At 45.9% G+C, this 15,184-nt stretch overlaps 1 protein-coding gene across 1 annotated transcript; it reads left to right on the top strand.

Moving 5' to 3' along the window:
- Nucleotides 1–4,925: 4,925 nt before the first annotated feature.
- LOC131483344 (methyl-CpG-binding domain protein 3-like 2B) lies at nucleotides 4,926–7,205 on the top strand (the record flags this gene model as incomplete). The annotated part of the gene is made up of 2 exons (XM_058681280.1): nucleotides 4,926–4,970; nucleotides 6,600–7,205. Coding segments are annotated over exons 1-2 (651 nt in total), but the record flags the coding sequence as incomplete, so codon positions are not given.
- Nucleotides 7,206–15,184: the final 7,979 nt, after the last annotated feature.

The following is a 15,184-nucleotide window of genomic DNA, read 5'->3' as shown; positions in this document are numbered from 1 at the left end:
GCAGAGCCCAGCCTTTGAACTTCAAAAAAAGAACAGCGGCTCCAAGGTACTCCCCAGAATACCTGCACCTGCTTTGGGGTAAGTGGTGACCTGCTGGTCCTTGGGAATAGTGGATGCTTCTTTTTTTTTTTTTTAAGATTTATTCATTTTATTACAGCCAGATATACACAGAGGAGGAGAGACAGAGAGGAAGATCTTCCATCTGATGATTCACTCCCCAAGTGAGCCGCAACGGGCCGATGCGCGCCAATCCGATGCCGGGAACCTGGAACCTCCTCCAGGTCTCCCACGTGGGTGCAGTGTCCCAATGCATTGGGCCGTCCTCGACTGCTTTCCCAGGCCACAAGCAGGGAGCTGGATGGGAAGTGGAGCTGCCAGGATTAGAACCAGCGCCCATATGGGATCCCGGGGCCTTCAAGGCGAAGACTTCAGCCGCTAGGCCACGCCGCCGGGCCCAATAGTAGATGCTTCTAGCGCAGTGCACAGCATCTGGCCAGGTGCCGTCCCCAAGCACACGGAGCGGGTACACACCACTCCCACCTTGAGGAAGGCAGCATCACATGGGGTGGCAGTGCTTGTGAATCCACACCATTACCCTTTTATTTCACAGGTGGGCAGAGTGAAATCTTAGCCAGTTTGGGATGACTCTCAGCTAGTCTTTATTTATTTATTTATTTTTTTTTAGTTTTTAACTTTTTTTAAAGATTCATTCATTTTTATTGGGAAGGCCGATATACAGAGAGGAGAGATAGAGAGGAAGATCTTCTCTCCGATGGTTCACTCCCCAAGTGAGCGGCCACAAGAGTTGGGGCTGAGCCAATCCGAAGCAAAGAGCCAGGGGCTTCCTCCGGGTCTCCCACATGGGTGCAGGGTCCCAAAGCTCTGGGCTGTCCTCAACTACACTTCTAGGCCACAGGCAAGGATCTGGGTGGGAAATGGGGCTGCCGGGATTAGAACCGGCACCCATAGGGGACCCCAGTGCATACAATGCGAGGACTTCAGTTGCTATGCTATTGTGCCGGGACCCAGCTAGGTTTTTTTTGTGTGTGTGTTGAGTATGTGTGTTTTTAATTTATTTATTTTTACTGGGAAGGAAGACTTACAGAGAGGAAACACAGAGACAAGTTCTTGCATCTGCTGGCTCAATTCCCCAAAGATCACAATGCCTGGAGCTGAGTCCATCTGAAGCCAGGTGCCAGGAGCTTCTTCAAGATATCTTATGCAGGTGCGGGGTCCCAAGGCTTTTAGCCATCTCTACTACTTTCTCAAGCCACAATCAGGGAGCTCGATGGGAGGTGGAGTAGCTGAAACTTGAACAGTGCCCATATAGAATGTTGGCATTTGCAAGGGGAGGCGTAGCCAATTGACCCATTGCATTATGCCCTCAGCTAGTCTGAGGGTGTTTCTAAACAGTTCCAATCCCTCCCCAACCCTACCCTGGGAACCTCTCTACCATCGAACTCTGGGCACGCCTTGATGGAACAGTCCCTGCTGGGGCACTCCTCCCCATTCAACTCTGCGCATGGCTGCATGGAGCAGCTCCCCGCTTGGGCACTCCTCTCCCATTCAAACTCTGGGCGTGGCTGCATGGAGCAGCCCCCGCTGGGGCCACTCCTCTCCCATTCAAACTCTGGGCGTGGCTGCATGGAGTCTGCAACTGCTGGGGCACCCCACTCCCATGCAAACTCTGGGTGCGGCTGCATGGAGCAGCCCCTGCTGGGGCACTCCTCTCCCATTCAAACTCGGGCGTGGCTGCACGGAGCAGCCCCCGCTGGGGCCACTCCTCTCCCATCCAAACTCTGGGCGTGGCTGCATGGAGTCTGCAACTGCTGGGGCACCCCACTTTCATGCAAACTCTGGGTGTGGCTGCATGGAGCAGCCCCTGCTGGGGCACTCCTCTCCCATTCAAACTCTGGGCGTGGCTGCATGGAGCAGTCTCCGCTGGGGCCACTCCTCTCCCATCCAAACTCTGGGCGTGGCTGCATGGAGCCTGCAGCTGCTGGGGCACCCCACTCCCATCCAAACTCTGGGTGTGGCTGCATGGAGCAGCCCCTGCTGGCTGGCTTTGTGGGCTAGCTCTACAGGTGTCTTTGTCCTCTAGGATGGTCCCTGGCTCTGGCCTAGCACACTCTACTGTACTCTGGCTCCATCCCTCTGCTGCACCTGCACTGCTTTGGGCCACACAGGTGCACAATGACTCAAGCTGTCCCAGGCCCTAGGGCCCGGACACCCCATCTCTATCCTTTATAATTCCTAAGCTTCTCTTCATTGGAGAGAAATGTCCTTTGCTCTTCCAGAAACTCTCAAAAGTTGTTTTGAAAAAAGCTAAGCTAAACTAAACTAAACTAAACTAAACTAAACTAAACTAAACTAAACTAAACTAAAAACTGCAGAGTCAATACAATACCTCAGTTAGTGAATCTTCCACCTTGTAGGACCAACATCCCATATGGGCACCTGGTTCTCCACTTCCCATCCAGCTCCCTGGATGGCAATTGCACCATAGAATGGAATATCTTTGTCTCTCTTTCTCTCTGTAAATCTGTCTTTCTAATAAAAATAAATAAATCTTTTAAAACACACACATACCCAATGGGGCAGCAGCTAAGATGTTGGGGTTTGAAGCCCAGCTCTACTTCTGGCCCCAGCTCCCTCTTGTGGCACACCTGAGAGGCAGTAGGTGACTCTTGAGTACTCTGGGGCCCCAGCACTCACAAAGGAAAGCTCAAAAGGAGTTCCTAGCAGCTGTTGACTTCAGTCTGGTCCTGCCCAGTTTTTGTGAGCATTGGGGAAGCGAACCAACCATTGGGAGATTCCTCCCTGTCTCAAAAATGTTCGCAATATTAAAGCAAAGCAAAGCAAATTACACTCTGCTGAGAAGGTGCCCTCCTGGCTGGCCATGACTGGTGTTACCTACTCCTCCAGGACTCAGCAGCTGGTGAAAGCCTGGAGCCCTTCTACTTGGGTCTGGTGCCCATGGGTCTTTCTGGGAACTATGAGATGCAGTTCTCTTCCTTTGAGAGTCAAGTTCAGTCCATGCAGGGATTTCTAGAACAGTTACATGTGCAGTCGTTATAGCTGTCAGTCAACAACCAGGACCCAGCCACATCGTGGTCACAGTTTTCAAGCCCATGGGGTGTTTGAGACCTCAACCCAGCTGGACTAACATCAGTTGTTTGATTTTCCCATTTTCATTATTTCATTCTCATTTTGTGGGCCCACCCAGTCCTGTGGAGGGTAAAACCTCCCTTCCAGAGACCGCGGGGCCCTCGTCTATACAGCATGGAGTCTTCTCTCTGGATTTCTTTTCCAGGACTGAGGGGTGGGCATCTGTACTGTGTTGGTCAGTCACCCCAGGAAGGCCGAGGACAGAACCACCCCAGAAGGCCTTGCATCCCAAACTGATGACAGAGCAAGGACCAGGGCCAAGACAGTGTCCCTCTGGGTATGGGGAAACAGGGAATCATGTGAAAAATAAGTGCACGTATTATACATATATACACACATACATGTATATATACACATATATATATACATATATGCATATATATGTGTGTGTGTGTATCCATCTATCTATCTATTTTCTTAAATATTTCCCCTTGGGCCCAGCACAGTAGCCTAGTGGCAAAAAGTCCTTATCTTGGGCCCGGCGGCGTGGCCTAGCGGCTAAAGTCCTCGCCTTGAAAGCCCCGGGATCCCATATGGGCGCCGGTTCTAATCCCGGCTGCTCCACTTCCCATCCAGCTCCCTGCTTGTGGCCTGGGAAAGCAGTCGAGGACGGCCCAAAGCTTTGGGACCCTGCACCCACGTGGGAGACCCGGAAGAGGTTCCTGGTTCCCGGCATTGGATCGGCGCGCATCGGCCCGTAGCGGCTCACTTGGGGAGTGAATCATCAGACGGAAGATCTTCCTCTCTGTCTCTCCTCCTCTGTGTATATCTGGCTGTAATAAAATGAATAAATCTTTAAAAAAAAAAAAGTCCTTATCTTGCATGTACCCACATCCCAAATGGTGCTAGTTTGTATCCCGCTGGACCCGCTTCCCATCCAGCTCCAAGCTTTGGCCTGGAAAACAGTTTAGGAAGACCAAAGCTTTGGGACTCTTCCTATGTGGGAGACCCTGAACAACCTCCTGGCTCCTGGTTTCTGATTGGCTAAGCTCCAGTATAGAAGGTCATTGTGACCCTAGAAGGTCAGCGAGCACTACGGTACAATTGATTGGATAACATTTGTATGAGAACACCTGGATGGATGCCATTTGTGTGGCTGATTGGCTATCCTTTGTATGAGAACAACTGAATGGATACCTGTTGTATAACGGATTGGAGGTCATTTGTATGAGATCAACTGAGTGGGCACAATTCCTATAGCTAAATGGATATGATTTGTTGGAGAACAGCTGAGTGGCTAGCATTTGAGAAGAGTTCCAAACAAGAGTAGAGAAACAATTGATGGGTTCTGATGATAAGCTCAACACCTCCTCTCTTATCCTATATGACCCTCAGTGTAAGGTCTGATGCCACTAATAAGCTTTGGGTTCGACCGTCAGTCAGAGTCCACGCGTGTTATTATAGGCTCCGTGCACCAAGAGCATTGCTGCAGGACAGCGACACTCCAGCAGTTGCAGCCACATGGGGAGTCAATCAGCAGACGGGAGATTTACCTTTCTGTCTCTCCTGCTCTTCATGTATCAGATTTTCCATTAGAAATGCATAAGTCTTTTTTTAAAAAAAATCCCGTCATGTTGTGATTGCTCACTGATGAGATTGTCCCTGGAGGGCGGTAACCTGGGGAGATGTCCCGGGACGGGATTACTCCATGTCTTCCTCTATAAAAGAGGAGCCAGGAGCAGAAATCCATACACTTGCCAGGGTGCTACCAGCCGTGAGCGTTTTCACACTGAGCGAACAAAGCCAACGCTATCACCATGGAAGGAAGCAGGCCCGACTCTTTTCCAATTCAGCCTACTCTGGTAAGTAGAGAGCCGACAGGGACAGCAAGAGCATCAAGTGTGGTCCTTTTCCCTTGAGCCAAAGTTGCTCCTGAGACAGTGGTACCTTGTGGAGTTTTCCCTCCCTGGCGTTAGGTGAGTGAGGGCCAATGCAGTCTACACTTCTGTCTGTGGAACTTGTGTGATGACTGAGCCAAGCTTGCTTCCACATTTATTTGTTTCTTTGAAAGGTAGAATTGAGTAGAATGCTGGTTGAGAGGATCCTCCATCTGATGCTTCACTCTCGAAATGGCACCAATGTTGTGGGCTGGGCCAGGGTGAGGTGAGGAGCCTCGAATTTTGTACTGCTTTCCACGGGGTTGCTGGATTCAAGCACTTGAACCATCCTTTGCTAATTACCCAGATGTCATAGAAGTGAGCTACACCTGAATATGAGCAATGAGAGCTCAAACCACAACCCCTATGGGATTCAGTTGTCATAAGCAACTGAACCCTGAGCCAGGCATCTGCCCCTTCCCCCACAGTTTTTTTTTTAATTTATTGTTGTTAGAGCTGATAACACAGAAAGTGGAATGTTATTTGATTCTTCACTGCAACAGTTATTCTCTTCTGTGGATAGATTTCTTGTTGTTTTTTTTTTTAAGATTTATTTTTATTACAAAGTCAGATATACAGAGAGGAGGAGAGACAGAGAGGAAGATCTTCCATCCGATCAGTGCGCGCCAATCCGAAGCCGGGAACCAGGAACCTCTTCCAGGTCTCCCACGCAGGTGCAGTGTCCTAATGCATTGGGCCGTCCTCAACTGCTTTCCCAGGCCACAAGCAGGGAGCTGGATGGGAAGCGGAGCTGCCGGGATTAGAACCGCACCCATATAAGGTGCCGGCGCGTTCAAGGCGAGGACTTTAGCCGCTAGGCCACGGCGCCGGGCTCTGTGGATAGATTTCTTGGCAGATATCTTAGGTTTGTGGTTGTTATGTTTGTTTGTTTTATATCCAGATGACTTCATAGCTCTCATGTGCATGCTGGACCCTCCCTAGGGTCCTCATCCCCTCTCTCTGTCATCGATTTTCTTGCTCTCTCCCAAATTCTCCATTGGGGAGCAGGAAGATCAGTTGGTCTCAAAGTGAGATCCCCAAGTGTCCTGAGTGACTCCTGGTTTGGGAAGACTCAGTCAGTGTTGGATTGCCTGGGATGGAATCACCCCCACCCCATCCAATGCATCCTCCTGTATATGCACATGGATGGCAGGCACCATGGCTCCAGTGTATGGTTATGTACCAGCTTCCCAAGAGACCAGGACAGATTGTGTGGCTCCTGAGTTTGTCCTGTCCCAGGCCTAGCAGTGACAGGTATACGGGGAGTGAGACTGAGCATTTCTCGCTCTCTGTCTTTCCTTTTCTCTGTCAAGGTGAATTTCAAATAAACATGTATATATCCTCAAAACTGTATGCATGTTTCCATTCTAGTCTCCACAAGCTTCCTGACATCCTAGTATACTGAGGCCCAAACCTTAATTGTGACAGTGAGGAACATCCCAAAGTTCCCTTCACTCGTGAAAGAGGACAAGCTGTCACTGCACCCCATCCTTCCGGGAAGCAGCCTTGGCCTGCCACTCTGCTCCCATGGCCCCTTTCTTTTTGCTCTTTCAGGGGAGGCTGCGAAGAAGTATGATCCCCAACATGCTGAAGATGAAGCCGCGGGTGCGTGCGGTGAAGGTCACACAGAAACGTGTTGACTCCAGAAGGCTCACAAGTTGCATATTCCAGAGGCCAGTCACCCGTGTCACTGCCCACCCAGGCAACAAGGTCCGACGGTTGGTGAAAGCAGATACCCTGCAGAAGCCACAGCAGAGGTGTGCACTCCAGAGGCTGCAGGGACTCCAGGCCTGCAGCAGTGAGGGACAGCTACTGAGCCCCTTGGACTTTGCCAACGCCATCCAAATGCCTACGCACAGAATCCCAGGCACGTCAGCAGTGTCCGCTGGGGCTGGGTATCAGAAGAGCAGGCCTAAGTGCACCTCTAGCCCAGCCACAGATTGGTCCATGTTTGTTCCCCTGGTGGATATGGGTCTGTCCCAGCAGTTTTCCAGGGGGCTGGTGACTCCTGGAGACATCCAGCGGCAGGCCTGGAAGGTGAAGAAGGCAAGGAGGAGGCTGGCCCAGGCCTTGCAGGCAGACAAGATCATGAGAGAAGAAGAGTGTGCTGCAGGAAGACCACATGCAGAGCCAGTGGAGAAGGAGGAGATGGAGGAGATGGAGATGGAGGAGGAGAAGGAAGAGAAGGAGATGGAGGAGAAGGAGATGGAGGAGGAGAAGGAGGAGCCGGATGCTGTGGAACTTTCCATGTTGCCTGCATGATTACCTGTGGTGTCTGGGAACATCTTCTCTCTTTGTTGACGCAATATAGACAGGCTTATGGGAACTCCCATAATCTCAAGTCTACTCCCTCTTACGATTGATATGTAAATTCCTCCCACCCTTCTCTCTTGTCATATGTGATTCAAGTCTATAAAAGCCTGATGCTACGAATAAATGTTTGTTATTGACCATCAGTCAGTAGTCCACGTGTATGAATATTGGATGTGTGCATCTTTTCCATCATGGTCAGATAACTAACAGGGACTTAACTCAAAATTACCACATCTATATACAAAAAGCAATCGTTCATGTCATATTGAATGAGGAAAATCTAAAATCTTTTCGGGATGAAGACAAGGATGTCCACTTTAAACACTGTAATACAGTGTTGGAAGTTATAACAAGAGCAACTGGAGAAGGAGAATACAGAACACCAGCTTTATAAAGGTAGACGTGAAAATAGCCATGTTTTTAAGGTGACATAAAAAATCAAAATACTCTACTAGGAATCCTTTGGAACTAAAAAACCAGTGGATAGTATTGTGGCACAGCAAGTAAAGACTGCATGTGGAGAAACATTCTGTTTAATGCCCTTGATATTTCAAGCAAGCTTCCTGAAAATCTGAACTGGGACAGCAAATGTGGAAAGCACATGTGTTTGTGCTGCTGTCATCCATGTGAGACCTAGAAGAATCTCCTAGCTCCTGGCTTTATCCTGGTCCAACCACAGCCACTGTACTTGTCTAAGTATTTATCTAATGGATGGAAGAAGATCCGGGCTCCTGGCTTTAGCCTGAGTCAGCTCCAGTCATTGTGGCCATCTAAGTAGTTATCTTATGGGTGGAAAGTAATCTCCTGTCTTCTCCCCATCTCTCTGTTAACTCTAAGTTTAAAATTAATAATACATCTTTTTAAAAATATTTTTAAAAGGATGCATTTATTTTGTAAATTTTCAGGACACAAAACCAACATTTAAAAATTGCTTGTTTTTTGCACCAATAATTATTTTTTCTAGACGAGATCAATGAAAAATGCCATTCTGATTAGTTTCAAATATCGTTAGGCATTAATTTAATCAAACGAATGAAAACTGCTCAGCGACAATGAAAGGTATCACTATACAAAACAAAGAGAGATAAGTCCGGCCTAGGGTGGGAATAATTGAATGCATCTATGGACAGGCTTATGGGAACCGCCATAATCTCATGTCAACTCCCTGTTGTTGATATGTAAATTCCTCAATCTCTCCACCCTCATCCTATATGACCTTCAGTCTATAAATGCCTGATGCTAGAAATCAATTTAGTTATTGACCATTATTCAGTAGTCCACAGATGTGAGTGTTGGCTCTGTGCACCAAGTCCATCAGTGCTGGATGCAAACAATCTATCAAATTCCTAATCACATAAAAAAGTATAAAAGAAAAAAATAACAGAGGGCATGAAATAAAGGAGGGCTGTGAAGAGAGAAGAAGGGTTGAAGTAAAAAGATAAGTCCTAATTATATCATTTACAGAGTTAGTAAAAATTCTAAAACTCATATAAAGCCACAGAAAACAGAATATCCAGAGAAATTCTGAGAGAGAAATCGAACTGCTGGCATTACAATGCATCAAGGAAATCTTTATCATCCCACTAACAATCTCGCTGTCATCATTTCCAATCACAATCGTTGATGCCACCAAGTACAGTGTCAATTTATGCCATATACCCATGTTGACCTATTCTTTTTTGTAGATCATTAAAGTGTATGACATTTTAAAATAACAACTACCGATGAAGTAATGCTGATTCCAGTATACTATTTCTGTAGGTACCGTAATATTCATGATTACTCCATAGATGATCATGATATTGTCTGAACGTTTAAATGATGGATAATGCCAATGGGGCGTATTACAGTCTAAGCTAGACATTCATAATACTCCTGTTCTACTATGAGCAACAAGAAAGATCTTAAATACCAAATGTAGATTTAGATATTAAAATATTAAATGAAAAGTATACTCTGCACAGCAATAAGCTCTGCCATGGGTGATTTGTGAAAATAAGGTGCACAAAAAATACCCAGTCACCAAAGATTGCAGAGCAGGGGCATCAGTTTACACAATATGTTTCTAATAGGAAGACCCATTGAGACACAGGATGTGTTAGTGTTATCCAGGGCAAGAGAAAGGTAGAAGGATGGGAATACCATGAAAAATGTGATAGAGATTTGAAGGGGCAATGAAAATCTTCTAGTTACTTAGCATTGGATAATTGGTGAAAAACACCAAGAGTTTTATGGTAGAACTTGACCTCCTCACTGAATAAATAGCCCAATTATCTACATGGGGAAAATGAGCCAAATGTGTTAAATAAAAATGATTCTTATATATTACATACAACCACTCAAAACTAGTGTCACCAAATACATCACACATTGAGTAACAAGCAAGGGTGATTCACCCAAAATAAAACTTGGTCAGCATAAAACACTAACATGATGTTAGAGGAAAAGACATTCCCATTATATTGTTAGCTGCCTACCACAGGACTGCCAACCACGGTCCTACATATCACAGGAGTGACCTAGGTCTAGAACTAGGTAATTCTAGGACGTGAGAAGCCCAAAGTGAGGGTGGTCAAAGATGCTTCAGCTGGAGGACAGAGCAGAGTGGAAAGTTTGTAGTGTGGCCTAGGGCTCTCTCCTGGAGGCCATGAATAGAACTTGCAGGTACAGAAACAGCACACACACACACAAACACACACGCTTGAATATGCCAAGATGCCACCACTCTATGTTCAGCCTTGCATATGAAAGATAACCAGATCATGTTTCTTTCCAATGTAGCAAAGGAGGGAAAAACCCACCCAGTTCCAGGTGTGCATCTCTGTTGACACTTGGCCTCAGGTGTTCATCAGTCCTGTCCTGTGTTGTGCAAAGCCTGGAGGAGTAGGTAGAGGAAAATCAGAACTAAGAGCTTATGGTCAAGTCTGAGATGTGGAGAGGTGAGGCTGGATCAGCTTGAAGGGTCGTGAATCAGCAGTAAAGATGGCTTTCTAGAGACCATGGCTGATTCCTCCCACCTGTAGCAAAGCTGTGTACCAAGCCGGTAAACTAGACCAGAGCACAGCCCAAAGCAGAAGGGATAGACTGCTAAGGAAGCCAAAGAGCTGAGACGTTGCCTTTAGTGTCCTTGTAGCCAGAGCTGCCCTGGATTCCCCATCATCTCATTCAGAGACACAAGGGATTCACCTGCCTGAGGCTCTGCACTGTTGCCATCCATGGGTCTACAGTCAGTGATGCTTTGGTAAATACATTGTGCTATCTCCTATCTCCTCAGACTCTAAGATGTCATCATAGTCCAACAAGACTTTGGAAATCAGCCTGGGACTGCCATGTGTTAAGCCATGCTCACAACAGACCAAGAGTTGCTGTGTGAAGAGATAGCTTGAAATTTGGAAGGATGACATAACAGTGTTTGGAATCCTCAAAATCCCCAACTGCATCATGCTACAAAGTGCTTTAGCAAGAAGCTGGAGGGCTGATGTCAGCCACGGAAGACAATTTATGCATCATGGGATTCTTCATGATTACAAATACGGTATCACTCCCAGTACTAAAGTATCCTGTGATTTTTTTAAAATGGCCTTCATATTTGCACTGGAATAAGCCACATACAAGAAGCATTCATCTCCCACACCCACCTCTCAACACAATGAAGCCACTTACATTCCAGAAGGAAAGGCTGGAACAGAACCTCATCTGATACCTTGGTAGCTAAATCATTGCCTTACAAGCGCTGGGATCCCATACTAGCACCAATTCATGTCCCAGTTGCTCAACTTCCCATCCTTTTCCCTGACTGTAGAGGATGGCTCAAAGCCTTGGGCCCTTCACCTGCATGGGAGATCCAGAGGAAGTTCCTGGCTGCTGGCATTAGAAGAACACAACTCTGGTTGCTGCTGAAACTTGGGGAGTGAACCAGTAGAAATAAGACCTTTCGCCTTTCTGGATATCTGCTTTCCTAGCAAAAATAAATACATCTTTAAAAATTAACAGTCTTGAACAACCAAGCTCTCAGATACTGTGGTTCCAATTAAACAACTAAAGGCAACTGCTGTAATTCTCAATCATTTCCTGTGATCATATTTAAAATTTTCCACATATCAGAAAAATACTGAAGTACTTTTTATATACATTTTCATTTCAAAATCGATATCTTTATGTTATACAGTTGTTTGGCTATGAGAAACTGATTTTAAAAAAATGTATACATTCACTTATTCTAACAAATACTTAGCCTTGCTACTCTCTAATTCTTGTAGAGAATACATTTGGTGAAACATTGATGTTACTAAATTGCCTTTCTCACGCTGTGGGATATTTCACTTGAGCTCACTGGTCATGCCAAATTGTGATGCTTGGGATCAATCACACACTTAAACACCAACACACACCTATTCACATAAATTATCACACACATGCTCACACAGCCAATACACTCACCATACGCTCAGACACACACACACACACAGAGATATATGCATAATCACTCTGGATTGCACAACGTACACACTTAAACACACACACAGTCATGCACTGACAAACACAATCTGTGAGGATGCTTCCGCATTCCTTTCTGGTTAGCAGTCCCTGGGACTGGTTGGACACTCGTAGCCATCCACAGCACAGATTTCCTTGTCTGCTTGTGTCAAGCCTGGGTGTTCTTGATGTTTGTTGTGTGAGCTAACAAAACAAAGCATGTGGAGATCTATTTGATTGTGCATGCAAGAGTGGTCAAATGATCCAGATAATTTTCTAAATCCTGCACTGGCAAGGTGAGGATTTAACCATTGAGCCTCCATACTTGGGCCCATAAATATTTAAAAAATTTTAAAAATAGAATTGGCAATTTGTAATCTCGTTTGTTTCCAGATGAATTTTTGCATCATTGCTTCCAACTCTGAAAAGAATATTGGGATTTTGATTGGGACTGTATTGAATCTGTATGTTACATTCAGTAATATGGCCATTTTGATTCTGTTAATTCAACCAATCAAGCAAGATGACAATTGTATACATTATAAATGTCATCTTCTTTTTTAATGTTTATCATTTTCATCATAGAGGTCTTCGAAGCCTCTGGTTAAATTTATTCCAAAAATGCTTCTCTGCCATTTTAAAGGTGACTGGACTTAAGAGCTCCTTCTCAGACATGAGTTATTTGTATATACAAGAGCCATCCCATTTATGTTCATTAATTTCATATCTTGCCAGCCTGCAAAACTATCATATGAGCTCCAACAGCTCTTTTTTTGTGATTGTTTTTTGATACAGTTTAGTTGACACCATGGTCTCCCTCCTGCCCAGAGTTCACTATCGTCTCTTTCACTATCTTCTCCTCTCTTCTCCCCTCCAGCCACACAAGGGGTGTAGCAGCACAAGCATTGCAGTTGTGTCGCTACATTAACATGCCATCAGGCTTACAAGCAACTCTCCCTTAAACCCAGTTTTGACATTTTTCCTCTAATGCCCACTAAGGGTACTTTATTGAAATGAAGCAACCTGAGCACCCCACACAAAATAAGGTTGTAGATTATCGCTGAACACGCTAAGAACTCCACATGCAGAGGGAACTTTAGCACCCAAGCTTTTTCAGCTACCATTGAAAACAATTGCTCTGGCACCACAGACTGCTGGATGTGCATGTGACACCCAGGGAACTTATTGTGTGGAAAAGGGAATAGTCCAGAAGAAAAGCGCAGATGTTTCATGGCAAAAATATTCCATGGGGTCACTAACTTCACATACCATCAGGTTTTCAAGCAGCTCTCCCAGAAACGCAATTATGCCATTCTCGTCTAATGCCCACAGAGCACACTGAGTACCATACCCCAGACTTGATTGTAGATTCTTATTCAACATGCTGAGAATGCCCTATCTAGAAGAACGTTAGCCCCCAAGTGATTTTCAGCTAAGTTTTTAACTGCTCTGGCACCACAGACTGCTGGATGTGCATGTGACACCCAGGGAACTCATGTTGCAGGTGCATGCATCATCCTGAAAGAGCAGCAAGGGTGTTCCCATGGCAGAGCTACTCCATTTGGGCGCTATCTTCACCTACCATTAGGCCTACAAGCAGTTCTCCCGGAAACCCAGTTTTCTCACTTTTTGTCTAATGTCCATAGAGTGCACAGTATGGAAATGAATCATGTTGAGCACCAGCACCAAACTAGGTTGGTTATTGTCAATAAGTTTACCAAGAACTCCGCACCCAGAGATAACCTGAGCACCCAAGCTGTCTTCAGATACCATCAAAGACAACTGCTCTGGCACCACACGCTACTGAATATGCATGACCCACCTAGGGAACTCAGTGTTGTAGGTGAATGGTATAGTCCCGAAGGAGCAGTACAGGTGTGCATTCACACGCCATCAGGCTTACAAACAGCTCTCCCTTAAACCCAGTTTTATCACGTTTCCTCTATGCCCATAGACGCAATCTTTTGAAATGAAACATGTTGAGCACCCTGGATAAAGCAAGTTTTAGATTCTCGGTCAACATGCTGAGAGCTCCTCACTCAGAGAGAACTTCAGCGCCCAAGCGATTTTCAGCTACCATTGAACACAAATGCTCTGACACCACCTACTGTTGAATATGAATGTAACACCTAAGGAACTCAGTGTGTTGGAGAAAGGCATGTTCCCGAAGGAGCAGCACAGGTGTTCCTGTGGCAGAACTACGCCATCGGGTCACAAACTGCTCATGCTATCAGGCTTACCAACAGCTCTCTCGGAAACCCACTTCTGTCACTTTTTGTCTAATGCCCAAAGAGCACACTGTAGCGATACGAGGCTAGTTGAGTACCATACACCAAATTTGGGTTGTAGAGTGCACTAACAGTTCCACATATAGATAAACTTCAGTGCCCAAGTGATTTTCACCTACTATTGAAGACAACTGCTCTGGCTCCACATACTTCTGAATACTAATGTGACACCTAGGAACTCAGTGCGTTGGTTAATGGCATCATCCTGAAGAAGCAGCACATGTCCTCCTGTGGCAGAACTACTCCATTTGTGTCAGTAACCTCACATAATAGCAGGCTTCCAAGCAGCTCTCCCAGAAACCCAGTCTTGTCACTTTTCCTCTTAATGCTCGTTAAGGGTACTTTATTGAAATGAATCATGTTAAGCACCCCACACCAAACTAGGGTGTAGATTCTCACTCATTGCACTGGAAGTCCACATCCAGAAAGAACTTCTGCACCCAAGTGATATTTAGCTTTCATAAAAACAGCAGCTCTGACACCAAGTCGTACTGAATGTGACGTGTGACATCTAGGGAACTCCATGTCATGGCAAAGCACATTGTTCTGAAGGAGCAGCACAGCTGTACCAGTGGCAGAATTAATTTGTTCGTTCCACTAACTTCACATTCCATCAGGCTAATAATAAGCAGCTCTCCCGGAAACCCAGGTTTGTCACTTTTCATGCAATGCTCATTGAGCGCTCTGTATTGAAATAAAGCGTGCTGAGCACTGCAGACCAAACAGGTTGTAGATTCTCGCTCAGTGCACCAAGAACTCCACATCCAGAGGAACTTCATTGCTAAGGGATTTTCTGCTACCATTGGAAACAACTTCTCTGGCACCACATAATGCTGAATGTGCATGTGACACCTAGGGAACTCAGTGTGTTCGTCATGTGCTTATTTGCCATCTCTATATCTTGTTTTTGGCTTAAGAATCATAGTTTTTTTGAAAGGTAGGGAGACAGAGAGAGGGACAGACAGAAAAAGGGAGAAAGAGAGAACCAAAGCGAGCTCTTTCTGCTAGTTCACTCCCCAAATGTCTGTAATAGTCAGACATGGGCCAGTCTGCATTAGAGAG

Source organism: Ochotona princeps, chromosome 25 (genome assembly GCF_030435755.1).
Source record: "Ochotona princeps isolate mOchPri1 chromosome 25, mOchPri1.hap1, whole genome shotgun sequence".
In the NCBI taxonomy this organism is placed as follows: domain Eukaryota; kingdom Metazoa; phylum Chordata; class Mammalia; order Lagomorpha; family Ochotonidae; genus Ochotona; species Ochotona princeps.
Note: the sequence above shows the minus strand (reverse complement) of the source record. Positions and strands in the feature narration are given on the sequence as shown.